The following is a 21,313-nucleotide window of genomic DNA, read 5'->3' as shown; positions in this document are numbered from 1 at the left end:
TCGTGGTTAAACGGAAATTACCCTTTTCTCACAGATTTATTATGTCTCATACAAACAAAGGCAATAACACAGATGCAGTGAAGTTATAATAGTTTTTATTCAACATAACTGCAATTTGTGATAAGTGGCATGAACTACAATGATTAGGATAATGAATATACCAAGCAACAATATTGTGAAGAAGAGAGTCATTGTTATAAAGACCCCCACCATTGTGCAATATATGATAGAAATATATGTATATGTATAAGATGGAATAAGCCCTAGTACCCTAAGGAGAATAGGTCTAACCTCCTACCTAAAGGAGAGCTGGGTTCGTTAAACCTAATCTGCCAAAGCAGTGTCCATGAGAGGAACCACCAACCCTCGTTACCTTGGAATGAGGTCTCTATCTCAGACTCCGCAGGGACACGAAGACTGGGTCAGCGTCAAGATGACTGCAGCATTGGTATCAGCGATGGTGGCGATGCCCTCTGGTCGGAATCCCTCTGATTATCTGTCTAAAGTGTGATGTATTTATACAGATCTACAAGGTCCCCTGACATAAGTGTTATTCATAACAATAGATAACAGGCATGCTTGGGACGGCAATTAATATCAACAATCCCTCGAAAGTATAGAGAGGGAAAATCCCTAAGTGTGAATACCTACTGTATGTTTGTCTTTTGTGCTTGATCTTGACGCCTTGGCGCAGTGACACTGATAATAGAACCCATAACAAGTGGCCTATCTATAAACTAGGCCGCCATCTTAAAGGAAATAAATAATTAAATGGACTAAGACAGAGCAAGCTAAGTAGGTTAAAAGTCACTAGGTGACGGGGGCACGAGTTTACAAGCCTACGGCTAAGCTAAATCCTGTTATCCCGTTAAAACAAACTAGGATTCAGTACACCCTCCCCATTGCCGTAACAGGTATGATGAAGGTAAAGTAACCCAAACGCTAAAAAAGCTGCTTCTGAACTAAAAGCCAAAAAACTAAAAATGAAAATTCAAGCTAATAAATGTAGCTAATGATAAAATAATTTCTGTGTGTTAAAATTCTTTTTTTTAAAAAACATACAGATGTTGAGATGTTAATATCAACCATGACAAGTAGTATAATTGCATATTTTGGAACCGGGAAATGGTAAGCAAATTCATAAAATCATGTGTTATATGCAGGATCTTGAAGAATGTCATCGAAGTCATCATTCAAGGATCTCAAAAATGAGTCAACATCGTCTGAAGTGAAATCCATTGCTGGACGGACAAACGGATCCACAGAGCAGAAGTGAGCCACATTCGCCGGTGTATCGATACTCGCTGCAGCATCCTCATCCATGTTAGATCTTATAACAGAAGGCTCATAGGTGGCCTCGCGGAGCAACCTCAGTCTCAAGGGGCATGACCGGTGTATAAACCCTCATCGGGGACATCAGCAGTGCGTGGTCCACAGGAGATGTTGGTGCAACAGCAAGACAGACCATAGGCAGATGTTCAAAGAAACACCATATGCAGCGGAATACCGGTTGTACACACCAGAGTAGAGGCCGGAATGACAATGACCAGTTAAACTCCAGTTCCACCAGCAAAGGTGTACCGAAGATCCGAACCATGCGTTCACAGCAAAGCGGGGTTGACGGGAGCGGCTCCATTACTCTGTGTCGCTGGAAAGAAACAACCACCGCGAATCAGAAAAAATAGCAGTAGTAGTCCGCCAATTAAAGCCAAAATAATTGGAAAGCCACCAAACACACTGGAAGAGAGAGAATGGATGGCTGATGGGATGACTCCGAAGACAGTCTGGAAGATGGACACGAAACCAGACCCGACAGCCTTAAAGAAATGAACAATCCCAGTTGTGCTTGAAGCATTGAATATTCTGGATACCAGCTCTCCAAAGTGTTTGGGGAAATCGGTATTTAAAAGGGATTGTATCTCGGCTGATGATCTCGCAATCTGGAGAGCATACGACTCTTTTGCAGATGTCAAGGCGACCTGTTTCTGAAACAATAGCGCCTTCAGTCTACTCAACTTGTCATAGTTCACATTAATAGTATCTATGTGGGGCCATATTTCAGATACTTGTATCTCTCGTGTGGGGGGAAACAAAACATGGCCACAACACGTAACGACCTTCGTGACTGAGATCGCATAGGCAATTCCAGGTCGCAAGCCGCAACAGCTTTCATCATTCAGTAGAACATAACTCCCATTAGAAAGTACATGAAACACTGAATGAATCAAGGGGACGGGAGTACCCTTCAGAAAACAGGCCAAATTTGCGACCCCCGCATTGCAAAGACCGTGAAGAGACACCTGTTTGCATATCATAGAATGACGAACAGCAGTCTCACATTCACTTCTGCTAAGAAAGACCTCCTGTTCACTGTTCAAACATCGATACTCAAAGGGCAACTCCCACTCTTCCTTAATAAAGCTATCTCCTAGCCGTTCATATCGTCCCACTGCAAGATGTTTCAGGCAGCTCAAGAAACGAAAGGTCGAAAATGGTAAATTAATAATGCAGTGTAAGAGCCAGATAGTTGAAGGACTCTCTGCTACCGTGAAGGGCAACTTATCTAACTTCTCTACTTGAAGCAGGGTGAAACGAGCCTCCCTTTTAGCCATTGTCTCTTGTTCCCTGGAAAAATTAAAAGCAGCGAATAGTTCACTCCCATTAATGTACTTCCATGGAATGTGACCACTTCTCAGTGTCTGCAATGCCCAACCCAGCTGCATGATGGAACGTAGCTGTGTTTGCCCATGATATAACCGGGACAAGTCAGTCTGAGTGATATCAATAGCAGACGACACTTAATTTGACAGTGAATAATCCTGTTGGACAGCGTGTTCATGCCATTGTCGACAACAGCCAATGTTTTTTCCAAATTCTCCTTGTCAAGTTGCCTTAAACGTGCAGCAGCCTCAATTTGGGAAAGTTTCCAAATTTCATTATACATAGCATATAAAAACCGTTTCGAGCATTGCCTCCTAGGACCTAATAGGAAATCCTGTAAGTCTATACTGTCAGAAAGAGTGTTCAGGTGTTGTTTAACCGCTGTTAAAGTGTTTGTCTGCACCCATTGCTGGCACAGCTTATCCACACTGTATGTTGTAATTATACCCGTATGTTGACCTGATAGAAAGCGAGGGTCAGGCCTGTGAATGGAAAAAAACCCTGAGGAGTTCAAAAAACGCCGTTGACACTCATCAGTGTCGGTGGGCCATACCAACCATCCGCCAGGACAAGAAAGTGAAGAATTATAAGCACCAGCCTTAACCATTGCATCTAGCCTGTCCTCTGAAACATTAAGAAAGTGTTGCCAATCTCTAAATTTTGTCGCAGTATGGATACTGGGCGTGTTTAGATCTTTAATTTTTGCTAACCCCAGACATTATGTCTGCTCAATAGTGTCATTTAAAAAAATAATTTGCACCGGAATCAAGCATGCTCGAAACAAAGCCTCCCTTCCCTGTATCTGCCAATCTTGTGTCCCCCATACACTTTTCAAATCGATAGTGTCTTTCCAATATTCGTAACCCTCAATCGAGAGCTGGGAAACGAAGGGATCTGAATAAATCAGTTTTGTATCTGTAAGCAAAAGTTTTCTAATTTGCGCTGGAGGTAATTTAAAATAATAGGATTCAGCTTTCTTTGTATCATGCCCAGAAAAGTATGTGAATTTGTCACTGTAATACTTTGGACTCCCCACCTGTGGTGTTGAACAGTGTTCCCATAGTTCAAGAGAGGCCTATATCTAGTTGCACGGTGTAGGTAGTGATGTCCCCAATTGTTATAGCAGAACATTTCCCCATAATTCATTGTATAATCATACACATCATCACTTCCAAAAGCGGAGTAGTCCTTCATTTCAGTTAGCATTGAATCAACTGTTTGGACATCCCAATCATCAGAGACAACATTAGGTGTAATAACATCAGACATTGAAATTTTGAACACGTATGGTATTTGAATTATCTCTGTAGGCCCGTATATATCGAACGGAACTTTGTCCCACACAATCCCATCAGGAATTGGAATAGCTGTAATATTGACAGGGGACAAATCACGGCGGACCTTATGTGAAGAATGATGTGGTGTTAAAATTTCATCAACAGGCTCCACAGAGGAGCGATCAGCAATATAGTGACCATTAATCAGTAAAAAGAAAACAGTCACAAAACCAATCCATAAAAACAATGCAATAAATGTCAAACAGAACCATAGATAGTTCCAAGGGTATATGAAATAGTTCTTCTTAAGCCATCAATACAGTTTGCTACTTCTCGAAAGTTCGTCAGTCTCAGTTGAGGATGAATCCGAAGAAAAATCATCAATGTCTATGAAATAGCCAGAGGAAGTCTCTGCAAACACAGGACCCGGTGAATTCTGATCCACCGCTCGTGGAGGTTCTTGATAGACAACGTTATTAGCCGTGGAAGTGTTTGTGTAAAATACAGCCAAATCCTGAAGCGGGGCGGTCACCGAAGTTGTTACTGGAACCAACAAAAGTTCATTTTCCGCCCTCCCCATGGTCGAGGAAGTGTCTGGAACAGCAGTTGACATAGTTGCATAGTCAGTAGTAGTGATATTCATCCTACTATGTAGATGGATGTCCTGTTGGGTAGTGAGAGGGGATCGGGAACTACCCAAGGGACCTCCTGGTCTACTGTGTAGAATCGGCCACATTGTGTAATTTGATGTCATCAATGGAGATGAATCTGTTTGATTTAGAACCAGACAATGGTGGAAGGATGACAGTCCTGGTACCTTTTATCCCCAAGACCGGTACAGGTGCTCTGTATGATGGACCGAACTCTTTTTTCACAGCGATCTTCTCACGAACCAGATCCCCAACGTTAGGAATCCAGCCAGTCGAAGTTTTCGCCAATTCCCTTATTCCCAAGGTGGCAGCACTTGCAGATGATTTATCATCACGAAATTGTTGAAGCTCCTGTAAAAAGTGAGACGTTCTTTTATGTCAAATGGTGTTTCCGCTGCCACCATACCAGGGGCATCAAGATCTGGGACATACATAGGTGTCCCAAAGAGAACCTCATATGGAGACTTCCCCCCCAAGGACCGTCTTGGCAGATTATTCAGTGCTCTCTGGACCCCATATAGGTGATGTAACCAACTGCGTCCTGAACCTAATACTCGAGCTGTTAAGGACTGCTTTAGATCACGATTCCGCCTCTCCATGACCGAATTTCCCTCGCGATGGTATGGTGAGGAGTAATGGAGTTCAACACCCATCGTTCTCATGGTGTCCCTGAAAGCCTTAGAGGCAAAGGCAGGGCCCTGGTCGAATGGAATGCTGCAACCGCATATGTACCGATAAAGATCAGCAAATCTTTTATAACAGTTCGGGCGTCAGCCGACCGCTGTGGCAATACCCACAGGAATCTAGAACAGGAATCCACAGCCACTAAAATGTATTTGTATGCACCATCAGGCTGCAAGGGACCACAATGGTCCAGGTACACACAATGGAGTGGCTTGTCTGACACTAAGAGGGATGTCTGCGGAGGGCGTTTGATATTTGAGCCCTTAATCTGCTGACAAATGTCACAGCAAAGGACATACTGTTTAGTCCGTCTGCATAGACCAGGCCACCAGTATCGTTGTTGTAGAATTGTTATAGTGGCCTGTATACCAGCATGTGCAGAAGCGACACCCTCATGTGCGGCTGTAATCAGCTCTAATCTTTTGTCTTCATTGGGGATTACTCGATCACCAACTCCAGGAATTGTGGTATAAGCTACATTCTGTGCACTGATATGGTAAGTATAGTTCGTAGGGTATCCTTTCGGAAGGGTCTTGCCTGCAGCCGAAGCTTTAACGGCAACCAGTATTTCATTATCCAACCTCGTCCGAGAACGAGTCACTGCAGCCACAGAAGCCGCAGCTACTGATGCTTTGGCGGCTTCATCAGCCAACGTATTGCCGGCAACGTGTATTCCTACACGTTGGTGTCCTAATGTATGAACTACATGGACACATGGTAGCTTATCCTTAAGATCAGCCACCCTTCCCCACAACATTTTGTGTTTAATGGTGTTCCCTTTAGAATCTCTAAACCCGCTCAGTTTCCAATGATTGAGATATTCATTGTATGACTGGACGCAGTAATATAAATCACAGACAATCAAAGTCCGTGTTCCTGGCTCAGAATGTTCGAGCGCTAGAAGAAGAGCCTTAAGCTCGGCCAACTGGGCTGTGCAGTCCCCTAAGGTCTGCGTGTAGGTATTATGAGGATGGAAAACTCCGTCCTCCATTACCCCGCACACGGCCGCACAAGCCGCCGAGTATTGATGTTTAGTACCTACAGCCGGTTGTGCCGACCCGTCAGTATAAATGATGGTATTATAACTGTCTATTGGCAAGATATGCAGAGGAGCAGGGTACTCCTGTTCATACTGGAGAAACTCTTGTGTCTGAAGTCTTGGGTCAAACACATAATCAACATCAGTGGCGGTCAGAGACGTCGCCCATTGAATCCAGCGTGGATGTAATGCTTTAACGTTTGGAACGCTAGCTTTAGTGACAGCCTCTAAGGCCGGCACCGGGGAGACAACAATAATGCGTTTCCCCTGGGCAAGTGGCCTCTCCTTTATGACGGCCATCTGAACTGCTATCAGAATCTTTTCTGTAGGAGCAAAACGTTTCTCAGCATTGGAGTACAAATGTGATTTGTATGCTATTGGCACCGTGTCACCCTCATTAAAGGTGACATAGGTAAATCCAAGGGCACCAGCAATTATTCTGATGACCAAATTGGTTTTATTGTCACGTGTTTATAAGTGTCTAGCTTCTAGCATGTCCCGTTGTATGTCCCTAAGGATGTGTGTGTGTTCAATCATCAATCGTCTGCTAGAAAAGTTGGGCTGAATTAAGTCATATAGTGGTTTGATGCGTTCTGCATAATCTGGAATGTAAGTTCTGCCAAAATTAAAGAAACCCAGTAATGACTGGAATTTCTTAAGTGAGTTCGGGGGCTGCAGTTGTGCACACTTCTCTAGGAAGTTCGGGGCCAGGCTCTTCCCCTCATTTGAAAGCTCATATCCCAGGAACAATACACTAAGAAAGGCAATCTTGCTTTTCTTAAAATTAAATTTATAACCGAGGGCTGCAAATCCCAAAATGATCCGATCGACCCTCGCAAGATGAATGTCGAGGGCGTCGTCAGTGAGATAGATATCATCCACATAGGACAATGCATCGGAATCAAGCTCGTGCAAAATTTATGTCACATGGGCTGAAAACAGTCCTGGGCTATATTTATAGCCTTGGGGTAAACGACAAAAGCGTTCTGAGAGCCAAAGGAAAATGCACTTAGGTCCCTACTTTCATGTGCTAAATTCTGGCAGAAAAACCCATTAGAAATATCCAATGTGGTTTTATATTTTTTACGCACTATATTGTTTATCAGTGCTGCGCTGTGCAAATTTTGTATAGCATATGTGCGTGTATGACTATTTAAGTGTCTATAATCAACCACTATTCTATATGAATGATCAGGTTTTACAACGGGAAATAATGGATTATTCATTGCCGATGTAGAGGGTTCAATCACTCCCTGGTACTCTAGTTGTGACAGTATCTCCGTCACCGGAGCTCTCGCTTCATGTTTAACTGGGTATTGCAGTTGCGGGTGGGGTGCAGACCTAACTGGAATAACATGACAAGGCGAGTCCTTGTCCCAACCTACATGATTACGGTATAATGCAGGTGCCTGCGCTAAAGCCCATTCAACAGCATAGGCTTTTTTGTCTGCCTCCGGAACAAGATCGGAAAAAGAAGGCAAAATGACATCTTCCCCATGTGGGAGCCTGCGGACATGTTCAGGTGGCCAGTCTCTCTCGGCCAACAGGATATCACTAGTAAGTTCATCCCAAAATATCACACTAATAATGCGTTCCACGTCTCCCTCTATCTGAATTGTTAAATCATAAACCCGATCGGATGGGAGAACGCGGCCATCTGCCGTCTCAACCGCGATGTAATCGCTAGTTACTGTCGCATCCAGATGATCTTTCAGACTCTGGCGACATATCGTGACCTCTGCCGCGCTGTCCAACAGAGTCACGGCCCACTTCTTGTTCCTCAACAGTGTTCTCAATACTACTGGCATTTTTAACTGTCAGTGCTGCCACTTTCTTCTTTTTAAATTGTGGTTTTAGCTGAGGAGTCTTTTCTTCTTTTTTAATGGTAGACTGTGGCGAGTCTTTTTTTTCTTTCACGTATTCCGGATGTCGATCTGGACGGCCCCCTCTCTCGCTACGTTTTTCCAGTGTGTCCTGAAAGGAACGAGAAGAACGTGAATCAGTATATCTATCTAGAGTTCTAATGTTATCCCAATTTCTGAGATTATACCTCCTTTCGGAGTACTCCGGATGTGGGGAATCAGCTCTTTTATTTCTCCTATCTTTGAAATCTTTTTGTTTGTCCCAGTGCTTTTTAGAGCCCTCTTGTGCTTGCTTTGTACCTTCCTTATGGGTGGTAGTTTGTATATCCAATTTTTTTGGTTTGGCTCCCAAACCATCCCGTCCTATACTAGTATAGGTATCGGAAATTATTTTCGGCAGCTGTCTCTCTTGTTCCACATTTGGAGTTTCCCGGAGACGCTGGCGTATTGCCAGTGCCACCGCTTCCTCTTCAATATTAGTTAGTATTATCGAGGAGACAGCGTCAAAGTTATGCATCAATTTCATCCCTAGATCCAGGGCCGGTGCAGCCCCATGCTCATTTTGTATATGTTTTAACACTTCCAGTAAATTGGCAAGTGTAGGGGTACCATGTGTGGTAGTATAAACGGCAGCGAAGACTGTACCCCATGTGGCACATTCATCCACCGAGGGAACCATCCCAAACGGCAAGCACATAGTGAGCAATCTATGTTTTTCCTGCGGCCCCGTATGGGGGAACACAGCTTCCAGCTGATTTGTTTTCTGGGCAATCCAGAACGGTATTTTTTCCCGTTCCTCTGGCACTTTACCCATAATAGTATGCACTGTTTGTGGATTAATCCCAGTAGCCAATTGATAACCACCAGCTACTGGCGGTGCTGGACGCGCTGGTGTTGTGTTCAATGTTTGCACTACGAACTGAACCAATCGTCTATATAATGCCACTAATTCATTATATAGTACTCGTAAATCTGCGATTGGCATATTTTGTATGCTTGGGTGAGGTGTATATGTGGCAAACATAGGCCATGTTGGTCCCTCATTACTTAAAGGACCTAGCCTCACTCTTCGTAGTACATGTGGTAGGGCGCCTTCAAACCAGTTCTGATGCTCTTGATATGTGAACGATATTTCATGATACTGGTATGCTTCGTACTGTACAGGTACGTTCGCAATGTCATATGTGTGAAATGTGTGCGTTTTTTGGTCAGCCTCAGGAAAGGTGACCCAACAGTAAAAAGTCTCTGTTTGGTATGCTTCAGTTGCTTCTATAATCAGAGTAACATCCCCGCCCTCTTCTGTAAGGCCATGCGCTAATAAATGTCGTGTAAGTGCATGTCTAGCATTCGCAGGAATGTCTATGGTATTAGCCATAGTTGTTTAGAGAAACGGAATATCAAAATAGGGGAAGTTTTTTCCTTTTTATGAGTTCGAGCTCGAATAACCTACAGCTTAATTAGGTGTTACCTGTTCAGCTGAGGAGGATTCTCCCAAAGACCACGGACGTCTCCGTATAATGGTACTTAGGGTACCTTTTGTCTGTGAGACAGTGATAGTCAGGGTATCCATAAATTAGTGCCTAAACACCATCGTTGTTGGCGCCATGTCGTAGTTTGGACTCTTGCTGTGAGCAAGACTGCTGGTCTCAGAATGACAGTACTTTCGTTTGTAGGTGACTAAGTTATTTCCTACAACTAGTTGTAACTGTTGTCCAAACCTTACCGGCTTACTAGCAGTACCTCACCAGAAACATAATAGTAAAAGGTGATTTGTAGCAGTCGCTTACGCATGGACTCAAAGTAAGATCTCTCAGGGTTGTCGTGGTTAAACGGAAATTACCCTTTTCTCACAGATTTATTATGTCTCATACAAACAAAGGCAATAACACAGATGTAGTGAAGTTATAATAGTTTTTATTCAACATAACTGCAAGTTGTGATAAGTGGCATGAACTGCATTGATTAGGATAATGAATATACCAAGCAACAATATTGTGAAGAAGAGAGTCATTGTTATAAAGACCCCCACCATTGTGCAATATATGAAAGAAATATATGTATATGTATAAGATGGAATAAGCCCTAGTACCCTAAGGAGAATAGGTCTAACCTCCTACCTAAAGGAAAGCTGGGTTCGTTAAACCTAATCTGCCAAAGCCGCGTCCATGAGAGGAGCCCCCAACCCTCGTTACCTTGGAATGAGGTCTCTATCTCAGACTCCGCAGGGACACGAAGACTGGGTCAGCGTCAAGATGACTGCAGCATTGGTATCAGCGATGGTGGCGATGCCCTCTGGTCGGAATCCCTCTGATTATTTGTCTAAAGTGTGATGTTTTTATACAGATCTACAAGGTCCCCTGACATAAGTGTTATTCATAACAATAGATAACAGGCATGCTTGGGACGGCAATTAATATCAACAATCCCTCGAAAGTATAGAGAGGGAAAATCCCTAAGTGTGAATACCTACTGTATGTTTGTTTTTCGTGCTTGATCTTGACGCCTTGGCGCAGTGACACTGATAATAGAACCCATAACAAGTGGCCTAACTATAAACAAGGCCGCCATCTTAAAGGAAATAAATAAATAAATGGACAAAGACAGAGCAAGCTAAGTAGGTTAAAAGTCACTAGGTGACGGGGGCACGAGTTTACAAGCCTACGGCTAAGCTAACTCCTGTTATCCCGTTACAACAAACTAGGATTCACTACACTGGAGTAGAAGTAAAACATTTCTGCTGGAATTGGATTAAAGGAACAAGGTATTCATATATAGTCCTCGCCTCTAGTGCTGATATAGAATAGAATTAGTGCTGTGGATCTGATTACGGTTAAACCTTGTGCAGCAACCACACACAATGATGCGAAAATTGTTCATTTCACTATCACACGAGAAAGTAATTATTGTTTATGAACACCACACTTTATTACGTAGGGAAACAAGGCAGCGTCCGTTCTAATTTTCTTTGTCATTTGACCATGGAGAAATGCGAGTGGCCCAAGCAAAGTATTGTCCATCTTTAGGGAGTGGAAAATGTGTAGCAGAATTTAGCATGCCCTTTGTAAATGTGAGATCAATTGGTTTTCTCTGAGTAAAGTTACATAACCCATTGTTTTCCTAGATTCAACCTGTTTGTATTTTACAGTATTACATTTCATTGCATCAGAAAGCTTTGAAAAAGACAAGGGGCAGCTTGGGTAGCTCCCCAATTTGATAAGTCCCCACATAATTACTAGGTTGATCTCTTTTGCCAGTGCGTATGTTTATGTTTCAGAAGATGATTTTATACCCATCCTTCACTTGAACCTCTGTGAAGCTCATACGGTAATTTGCGAGGTTAGAAATAATCCACTAATGCACATGAATTAATTACCTATTTGTTTCTCTCCTCATACCACAGGAATTAATGGCAGATGCAGTAAAAACACCAAATGTAATTGAAGCAACAAACAAGCCAGGACTTTATGATAAGTTAGAGAAGATGGAGGCAAGGTGAGAACTTATTCTGTATGCCAGTGATCAAGTGATATATGTTTGTCAGGTAGAACTTCTAACATTTTATTTATTGTATCGTATGTTTTTCCTCGTGACAGTTTGGCCGTTTGTGAAAAAGCTTTGTCTGAATACTTAGAGACAAAAAAACTATCATTTCCCCGATTCTATTTTGTTTCTTCTGCTGATCTGCTTGATATTTTATCTAATGGAAACGATCCTGTTGAGGTAAGATATTTTTTATCAATTTCTAAATATGTATTTTTATAAAGCAATTTTGGCATCCAGAAAGTGAATCCATCCAGCACACCACCTATTTTATTTAAAGTGCAATAATTTCTCCTTCAATTAATCTTTCATGTATTTTTATTTTATTTGTATATTGTACACAAATTGTGTGAGATTTGTAGTGACAAGAAGGGAACTTTTTCCTCCAAATGGAATGCTGGTTCTCTTCCAGGGGATCCTCATCAATAGTTTATAAGCACTTCCTAAAGCGACAATTCTGTTTTTTTCTGTTCTGTGCTTCGCATTGCAGCCTATTGGCTAACACTGTCCCTTTCTTTTTCCTTTTGAAAAGGTTTGTGAAAAGATTTTCTGTGGTCACTTTTTATGTCAGTCACTATTTATTATGTAATAGGCCTCTTTTAAAAAAAAATGAAAATGTAATCATTTAAAAAACCCTCAGTCGAGATCTAAATCAGGCCCTTAGTCATTTTTTGCCTTTTATAGGCTGCAAACATATATGTAATGTACTATGTTACACATGTATGTGTGTGTGTGTGTGTTTGCATTACCTACTGGCATTAACCAGTAGATAGTTATAGTTAGGACCAACTTTTCCCATAGATGAAGCATTTTTTGTCTGGCCAGTAACTTAGGCGCCATTTGACAAGTCTTCACAAATTTTGAAAAGTAGTGTACAAGTTACTTTAGCTGCTGTCTGGAAATTTTTGTGATGATTTGTCAAGCAAGACCCAGAAAAAAGGGGGTTCCAAAACGCTTTTTCTCCATTCTATGTCTAAGGGGATTTTGCAGTCTTTAGACATGGCTGCAGCCCCCACCACTAAACAAAATTACACCAGATTTGGCAGGAAGCTAGATCTTGGTCTGCAGATTGTGCTTTTTGTGGTTTTATGTAAATCTGTTCAGTAATTTCGGGATTATTAAAGGGAAAACATGGAGATACCTAGGGTACCTGTGGATCTGAGCAAAAGGAAGGCCCTGATTTGCTGGCTGCAACCTGGAAGGTAAGTTGCTACTACCATTTGGTTTCTTGGCTGGGCCCCCAGAGAGAAAATAAAAATAAAATGACACATAAGGGTAGAGGTATTCTGAGTCCATAGGGCACATGGAGGAGTCTCTAAGGGACCCCTCATGGGCCAAAAATTGCCCATTTATTTTGGGCCAATCCACAAATCTGCATGCAGATCCACCACAGCACTCAGCGCAACCCCCAATGTAAATCCACACTGGGTCTCCAGATCTGAAGCACAGTGGAAAAAAATAACTCACCCTCTCACATACCATACCCCTAGCGCACAGCCAAAGCCCATGTGCAGCGTGGGGTTGGGTGCATGCAGGGGGGTTGGCAGCAGGGCCTGGCCGCTTTGGTCGTATGTGGTGGTCGTTATATTAACATACTATATTTATATATTACTTTACATTTAAAAAACATAGAAATTCACTGAAAAAAACAGGTTACAGGGACTTTATAATTAGGTTCACGTTTTACCAACACAAAACCATAGAAATTTAGCAGATATAGTTAGAATTATGCTTAACTGAAGAAACTATAACTTGTGTCGGAAAGTAACTTTAGGACATGAGTTATAGTTTCTTACCATAAGTTTAACTATAACTGCTGAATTTCTATGGTTTTGTGTGGGTAAAACGGGAACCTAACTATAACGTCCCTTTAACTTCAGTGTGTGTGTAAGCGCGTGTAAGCGGTTTGGTATCCTATGCTTGGGCTGTTCTAGTCTGATGACTGTGATGAGGATTACCCTGGAAAAGAGCTAGACTTACATGTCAGTAATTTTAACTTTCTGCTTTCAGGAACTTAAAATTGGGTATTGAATATTAGCAAAATGCCATCGGGCCCTGTGATAAGCAAACTTGGGCTGAGAGCTAAAATCAGTTCTTTAAGCAGGCACTGGCAAAGCCAGTTGGTCTTTTGACTTTGTCAGTGCAGACCTTTTGACCTTGCCACTAGTTTTTACCTATACTGACCAGCATTGGCAAAAAGAGAAAAAAGGTGCAGTTAGCAATATGTCATTGCACATGTGGTGGCCATTTTGTTTTTTTAGTTTATCGTTCCAAGCTTGAAGCTGTAAACTAAAACAAATAAGTGTTACAATGCGTGAAAGCAAAAGGTGCAGCCCTTTGGCAAATTGCAGCTGCTGAGCCCTCCAAAAAAGATCTATTGAAAAGTGTTTTTTGTTTTATAAAAAGAAAGCAACAGGGAGGGTCAGCAGAGTAATGGAAGAGAAGGTATGAGGGAAGAAATTAACACAGCCAAGTAGTGGAAGCAGTGGGGGGCAGAACAGAATAGTTGAAGTGGAGGGGGTGGTTACATTTTTTAAAAGCCACTGTGCAAGCAATGGAGTAGCTGTGAATGGAGGTGAATTTGAACGGGAAAGCAGTATCCTTGGGAGAGAGCAAGAAAATAGATGCACTTGCATGGAGTGCTATAAGAAAAAGTAAAAGTAGGTCCTTAAATACAAGCAGTGGAAAGACACTAGTCATCCTGTCAGAGTACAATAAAGAGGAAAAGCTCCACAGGGTGCAAAGAAAGGATGTGGAGTTAAGCTATTTAATAAATAAGGAGGAAAATGAGCTAAACAGAACACCATATATTCAAGAGCAAGGGATTGTCCAAAAGCCCAATATGTGTTTGTGTATATATATATATATATATATATATATATATATATGTTAATTTATGAGAGGCAGTATGTCAACAACTGACCGCTGAATCTGTCTGTAGGCAAGACCTAAAAATGTTCATACCAGACCTGTATTGCACCAAATGTGTGACCATATGTACTGAAAAAACCCTCCCCAGAGAGGTTCATGGAAATTGCATCTAGAAAATTTCCAGCATCTTTTTTTTTAATGTATTCACTAACATGGCATTCGTTTTGACAGATAGATCGGAAGAGGAAATAATGAAAAATTCTGTTGCTTCAGGATTTGGCACAGTACTCTACAGCAGTATTTCATCATATGAGCAAACTATGAATGTATCTCCAAAAACAGTGTTTTTGGTACATACAACAAGTATCATCATTATGAGTGGCCCAGTATTCTCAATGGGGCTGGTAACTGACCTCATCATGATTAAAAGAGTACAGGAACACATTGGGGCAAAGAAAGTTTCACCCAGTTATTTGTCTGAGGGGAAATCAATGTAAAAATGGGTGTAACACACAGGAATCTGCACCAAGGTGTGGGATATTCCATGTCAATTACCTGCCCACCCATAATGAGGTCGTACACAGAGAGTAGGCAAACATTGATGCTAAAGGAGGAGCAACGTCTTTCAGATGCAGTATGCCTCACTGGAAAAATGGCCATTCAGAATCTTTATTAAAGATATGTGACCAAGATGAGCTGAAAATGACATCAAAGACTTAAATTTTAAAGGTGGCAGGTTTCCTCTGTGTTCTATTCTCTACTTTAAAAAGTTAATAGAAGTTTACTATTTATACTTGCAAGAATTTGATTTGAATGTGTCAGTATCCTCCAATGAGTTACAAGAAACAAATCAAGAGGGTAAATTAGTGTCATAGTAAACACAAGCCTAAGTGCATCAACATGAATCTTAAGTGGTGGCACAAACAGGGTTTGATTGTCCTTTTGGGAAGGTTGTTCTAGTGTTTGACTAGTTCTTTAACTGTTAATATTTGTGAAACTGAGTGGGCTTTATGGAGAGATCAACCAGTTCTAAATCAGGACAGCCTTACCAATCAGACAGAACCAGACTCCCTCTCCGTTGTGTAAGGGGGATTCTGGTTGTGTCTTTTTCTAGGACTGAGGATGGAGGATACATGTCCTATACCAGTATGTGATGGGTGAGGAACAGTGCACATTTACCAGTCTTTGTGGTGGCAGGTAATTATGCAGCTTCGTGACTCGGGTGAGATCTGTAGTTGTATGCATTTATCTTGTTGCTCCTGAGTGTCCTTAGTCTTTTGAGTCGCCTTCCAGTGTCATGTACCGTGCATGGTTCTTGGTTGGCTTTTTTATGGCATTGAAAATCCTGCTTTTATTGCAGGTAAGCACTGCCTCCCAAGACAGGCTACAGAGGCATGGCTTCATAAAGGCGTCCCAGGATTATGTGCTTCAAAGAGGCAGCCTGTAGGAAAGTACCATCTTGCCTGGCATGTTACCCCCATATTTTACTGTATATATGTTGTTTTAGTGTATGTGTCACTGGGACCCTGCCAGCCAGGGCCCCAGTGCTCATAAGTGTGCCCTGTATGTGTTCCCTGTTTGATGACTAACTGTCTCACTGAGGCTCTGCTAACCAGAACCTCAGTGGTTATGCTCTCTCTGCTTTCCAAATTGTCACTAACAGGCTAGTGACCAATTTCACCAATTCACATTGGCATACTGGAACACCCTTATAATTCCCTAGTATATGGTAATGAGGTACCCATGGTATTGGGGTTCCAGGAGATCCCTATGGGCTGCAGCATTTCTTTTGCCACCCATAGGGAGCTCTGACAATTCTTACACAGGCCTGCCACTGCAGCCTGAGTGAAATAACGTCCACGTTATTTCACAGCCATTTACCACTGCACTTAAGTAACTTATAAGTCACCTATATGTCTAACCTTCACCTGGTGAAGGTCGGGTGCTAAGTTACTTAGTGTGTAGGCACCCTGGCACTAGCCAAGGTGCCCCCACATCGTTCAGGGCAAATTCCCCGGACTTTGTGAGTGCGGGGACACCATTTCACGCGTGCACTACACATAGGTCACTACCTATGTATAGCATCACAATGGTAACTCCGAACATGGCCATGTAACATGTCTAAGATCATGGAATTGTCACCCCAATGCCATTCTGGCATTGGGGAGACAATTTCATGATCCCCGAGTCTCTAGCACAGACCCGGGTACTGCCAAACTACCTTTCCCGGGGTTTCACTGCAGCTGCTGCTGCTGCCAACCCCTCAGACAGGTTTCTGCCCTCCTGGGGTCCAGCCAGGCCTGGCCCAGGAAGGCAGAACAAAGGACTTCCTCAGAGAGAGGGTGTTACACCCTCTCCCTTTGGAAAAAGGTGTCAGGGCTGGGGAGGAGTAGCCTCCCCCAGCCTCTGGAAATGCTTTGATGGGCACAGATGGTGCCCATCTCTGCATAAGCCAGTCTACACCGGTTCAGGGATCCCCCAGCCCTGCTCTGGCGCGAAACTGGACAAAGGAAAGGGGAGTGGCCACTCCCCTGACCTGCACCTCCCAGGGGAGGTGCCCAGAGCTCCTCCAGTGTTCTCCAGACCTCTGCCATCTTGGAAACAGAGGTGTTGCTGGCACACTGGACTGCTCTGAGTGGCCAGTGCCAGCAGGCGACGTCAGAGACTCTTTCTGATAGGCTCTTACCTGTGTTACTAGCCTATCCTCCTTCCTAGGTAGCCAAACCTCCTTTTCTGGCTATTCAGGGTCTCTGCTTTGGGGAATTCTTTAGATAACGAAAGCAAGTGCTCATCCGAGTTCCTCTGCATCTCTCTCTTCACCTTCTGCCAAAGGATCGACCGCTGACTGCTCAGGACGCCTGCAAAACCGCAACAAAGTAGCAAAGACGACTACTGCAACCTTGTATCGCTTCTCCTGCCGCCTTCTCGACTGTTTCCTGGTGGTGCATGCTCTGGGGGTAGCCTGCCTCCTCTCTGCACCAGGAGCTCCGAAGAAATCTCCTGTGGGACGACGGAATCCTCCCCCTGCAACCACAGGCAACAAAAGACTGCATCACCGGTCCTCTGGGTCCCCTCTCAGCACAACGAGCGTGGTCCCTGGAACTCAGCAATTCTGTCCAAGTGACTCCCACAGTCCAGTGACTCTTCAGTCCAAGTTTGGTGGAGGTAAGTCCTTGCCTCCCCACACTAGACTGCATTGCTGGGTACAGCGTGATTTGCAGATCCTCCGGCTCCTGTGCACTCTTCCAGGATTTCCTTCGTGCACAGCCAAGCCTGGGTCCCCAACACTTTAACCTGCAGTGCACAACCTTCTGAGTTGTCCTCCGGCGTCGTGGGACTCCCTTTTGTGTCTTTGGGTGGACTCCGGTTCACTCCTCTTCCAAGTGCCTGTTCCGGTACTTCTGCGGGTGCTGCCTGCTTCTGTGAGGGCTCCCTGACTTGCTGGGCGCCCCTTCTGTGTCCTCTTCCAAGTGGCGACATCCTGGTCCCTCCTGGGCCACAGCAGCATCCAAAAACCCAAACCGGGACCCTTGCAGTTTGCAAGGCTTGTTTGCAGTCTTTCTGCGTGGGAACACCTCTGCAAGCTTCTTCACAACGTCGGACATCCATCCTCCAAAGGGGAAGTTTCTAGCCCTCTTCGTTCTTGCAGAATCCACAGCTTCTACCATCCGGTGGCAGCTTCTTTGCACCCTCAGCTGGCATTTCCTGGGCATCTGCCCACTCTCGACATTGTCGCGACTCTTTGACTAGGTCCCCTTGTTTCCAGGTATGCAGGTCCGGAAATCCACTTTGGTTGCTTTGCTGGTGTTGGTCTTCCTTGCAGAAACCCCCTATCACGACTTCTGTGCTCTCTGGCGGTTATAGGTGCACTTTACATCTACTTTTCAGGGTCTTGGGGTGGGCTATTTTTCTAACCCTCACTGTTTTCTTACAGTCCCAGCGACCCTCTACAAGCTCACATAGGTTTGGGGTCCATTCGTGGTTCGCATTCCACTTTTGGAGTATATGGTTTGTGTTGCCCCTATACCTATGTGCTCCTATTGCAATCTACTGTAACTTTACATTGCTTGCATTACTTCCTTTTGCTATTACTGCATATTTTTGGTATTGTGTACATATATCTTGTGTATATTTGGCATCCTCATACTGAGGATACTCACTGAGATACTTTTGGCATATTGTGATAAAAATAAAGTACCTTTATTTTTAGTATATCTGTGTATTGTGTTTTCTTATGATATTGTGCATATGACACCAGTGGTATAGTAGGAGCTTTGCATGTCTCCTAGTTCAGCCTAAGCTGCTCTGCTATAGCTACCTTCTATCAGCCTAAGCTGCTAGAAACACCTCTTCTACACTAATAAGGGATAACTGGACCTGGTACAGAGTGTAAGTACCCCTTGGTACCCACTACAAACCAGGCCAGCCTCCTACATTGGTTGTGCAGCGGTGGAATAAGTACTTGCAACTGCTTACCACTTTGTCATTGTGTACTTTTCATAAGAGAATAATATACAAAACGAGTTCAGTGTATGTACACCTAACCAAAAAGTTTTGCTTTTCTTCTCTTACACTATCTGCTAAGTGCTGAAAAGTACTCCTAAACTTTCAAAAAGTTTCAAAAAGTTGAAAAAGCTTTTTTTTCTGTGCTTTAAAAAGTCCTAAAACGTTTTCTCTCTTTTATCTGTCCCTAAACCTTTACTATCATGTCTGATGTAGGAACTCCTCTTAATTTGGTCAGCACAGCTTATGAACACATTAACTTTCAGGGCCTAAAGAGTCTCTGCATTGATAGAGGTTTAGTGGTAGGAAAGAACCCCTCTAGAGAATTATTGTCTAACATGCTTATTGAAAATGATAAGGCCTTAGCTGGCAGTTCAATTGAGAAGTTAGGAGATAGCTCACACTCTGACTCAGGGGAGCCCCCAGCAAGAGTGTTAGAGGGTGCCCTTCCTAACCTGACCCTTAGCAGACCACCTAGCATAGCTGGTAGTAATGGAAGCTCTCATCACAGTAGGGATGTTTTTGTTCCTGGAGGCCAGGTTGTTAGGGTGCCAGCTGTTAGGGACAGGTCTCCCTCTGTTCATTCACATCATTCTTCTGTGTCAAGACATTCCCAACCCACCCACCCTGATGACAAGATGTTAGAAAGGGAACTCAATAGATTGAGAGTGGAAGAGTCCAGACTGAAGCTTAAACAGCAACAGCTGGCTCTAGACAGGGAATCCCTTGACTTAGAAAAAGAGAGACAGAGGTTGGGGTTAGGACCCCATGGTGGCAGCAGCAGTATTCCAGATAGCAATTATGTGAGAGAACATGATTCTAGGAATCTGCATAAGATAGTTCCCCCTTACAAGGAGGGTGATGACATTAACAAGTGGTTTGCTGCACTTGAGAGGGCCTGTATGGTACAGGGGGACCCCAAGGGCAGTGGGCTGCTATCCTATGGCTATCTTTCAGTGGAAAGGGTAAGGATAGGCTCCTTACTGTGAAGGAAAGTGATGCCAATAATTTTACAGTTTTGAAGAATGCACTCTTGGATGGATTTGGCTTAACCACTGAACAATACAGGATTAAGTTCAGAGAAACCAGAAAAGAGTCCTCACAAGACTGGGTAGACTTTGTTGACTATTAATGTGAAGGCCATGGAGGGGTGGTTACATGGCAGTAAAGTTTCTGACTAAGAAAGCCTGTACAATCTAATCTTGAGAGAGCATATTCTGAATAACTGTGTGTCTGATTTGTTACACCAATATCTAGTGGACTCAGATCTGACCTCTCCCCAAGAATTGGGAAAGAAGGCAGACAAATGGGTCAGAACAAGAGTGAACAGAAAAGTTCATACAGGGGGTGGCAAGGATGGCAAGAAGAAGGATGGTAATTCTTCAGACAAGGGTGGGGACAAATCTAAAAATGAGTCTTCATCAGGCCCACAAAAACACTCTGGTGGGGGCGGTGGGTCCAAATCCTCTTCTAATCAAGTAAAGAAGCCATGGTGCTATTTATGTAAAGTAAAAGGCCATTTGACAACTGATGCCAGTTGTCCAAAGAAAAGCACCAAGCCTCCCACTACCACAGCCCCTACTGCAACCTCTAGTGCCCCTAGTAATATCAGTGGTGGTGGGAGCAAACCTACTAATAGCCAATCCAAGGGAGTAGCTGGGCTCACTTTTGGTAATTTAGTTGGGGTTGGTCTTGTTAGGGTGACCACAGAGGCTGTGCTAGTCTCTGAAGGTGCCATTGATTTGGCCACCTTGGTTGCTTGTCCCCTTAATATGGATAAGTACAAGCAACTTCCCCTAATCAATGGTGTTGAGGTTCAGGCCTACAGGGACACAGGTGACAGTGTTACCATGGTAATAGAGAAACTGGTACACCCTGAACAACACCTACCTGGTCACCAGTACCAAGTGACAGACGCTCATAACAACACTCTTAGCCACCCCATGGCTGTTGTGAATCTCAACTGGGGGGGCGGGGGGGTTACTGGTCCAAAGAAAGTTGTGGTTGCTTCAGATTTACCTGTAGACTGTCTACTAGGAAATTATTTAGAGACATCAGCTTGGGCAGAAGTGGAGTTGGAGGCTCATGCAGCAATGCTGGGCATTCCTGGGCATATTTTTGCTTTGACAAGGGCTCAGGCCAAAAAGCAAAAAGGACAGTGTGACTTGGATCCTGGAACAATGGACCAAGTGCTCCCTAAAGATAGGGTTAGTAAGAATCTACAGA

At 43.5% G+C, this 21,313-nt stretch overlaps 1 protein-coding gene across 1 annotated transcript in view; it reads left to right on the top strand.

The window, feature by feature from the left end:
* DNAH17 (dynein axonemal heavy chain 17) overlaps positions 1-21,313 on the top strand; it is a 7,556,186-nt gene that overhangs the window by 1,968,394 nt on the left and 5,566,479 nt on the right. The window contains exons 16-17 of the mRNA XM_069201738.1: positions 11,574-11,665; positions 11,767-11,893. Of these exons, the coding sequence (XP_069057839.1) occupies positions 11,574-11,665; positions 11,767-11,893 (219 nt within the window). The remainder of the gene's footprint in view (positions 1-11,573; positions 11,666-11,766; positions 11,894-21,313) is intronic.

The sequence above is a fragment of the Pleurodeles waltl genome, chromosome 7 (assembly GCF_031143425.1).
Source record: "Pleurodeles waltl isolate 20211129_DDA chromosome 7, aPleWal1.hap1.20221129, whole genome shotgun sequence".
Taxonomy (NCBI): domain Eukaryota; kingdom Metazoa; phylum Chordata; class Amphibia; order Caudata; family Salamandridae; genus Pleurodeles; species Pleurodeles waltl.
Note: the sequence above shows the minus strand (reverse complement) of the source record. Positions and strands in the feature narration are given on the sequence as shown.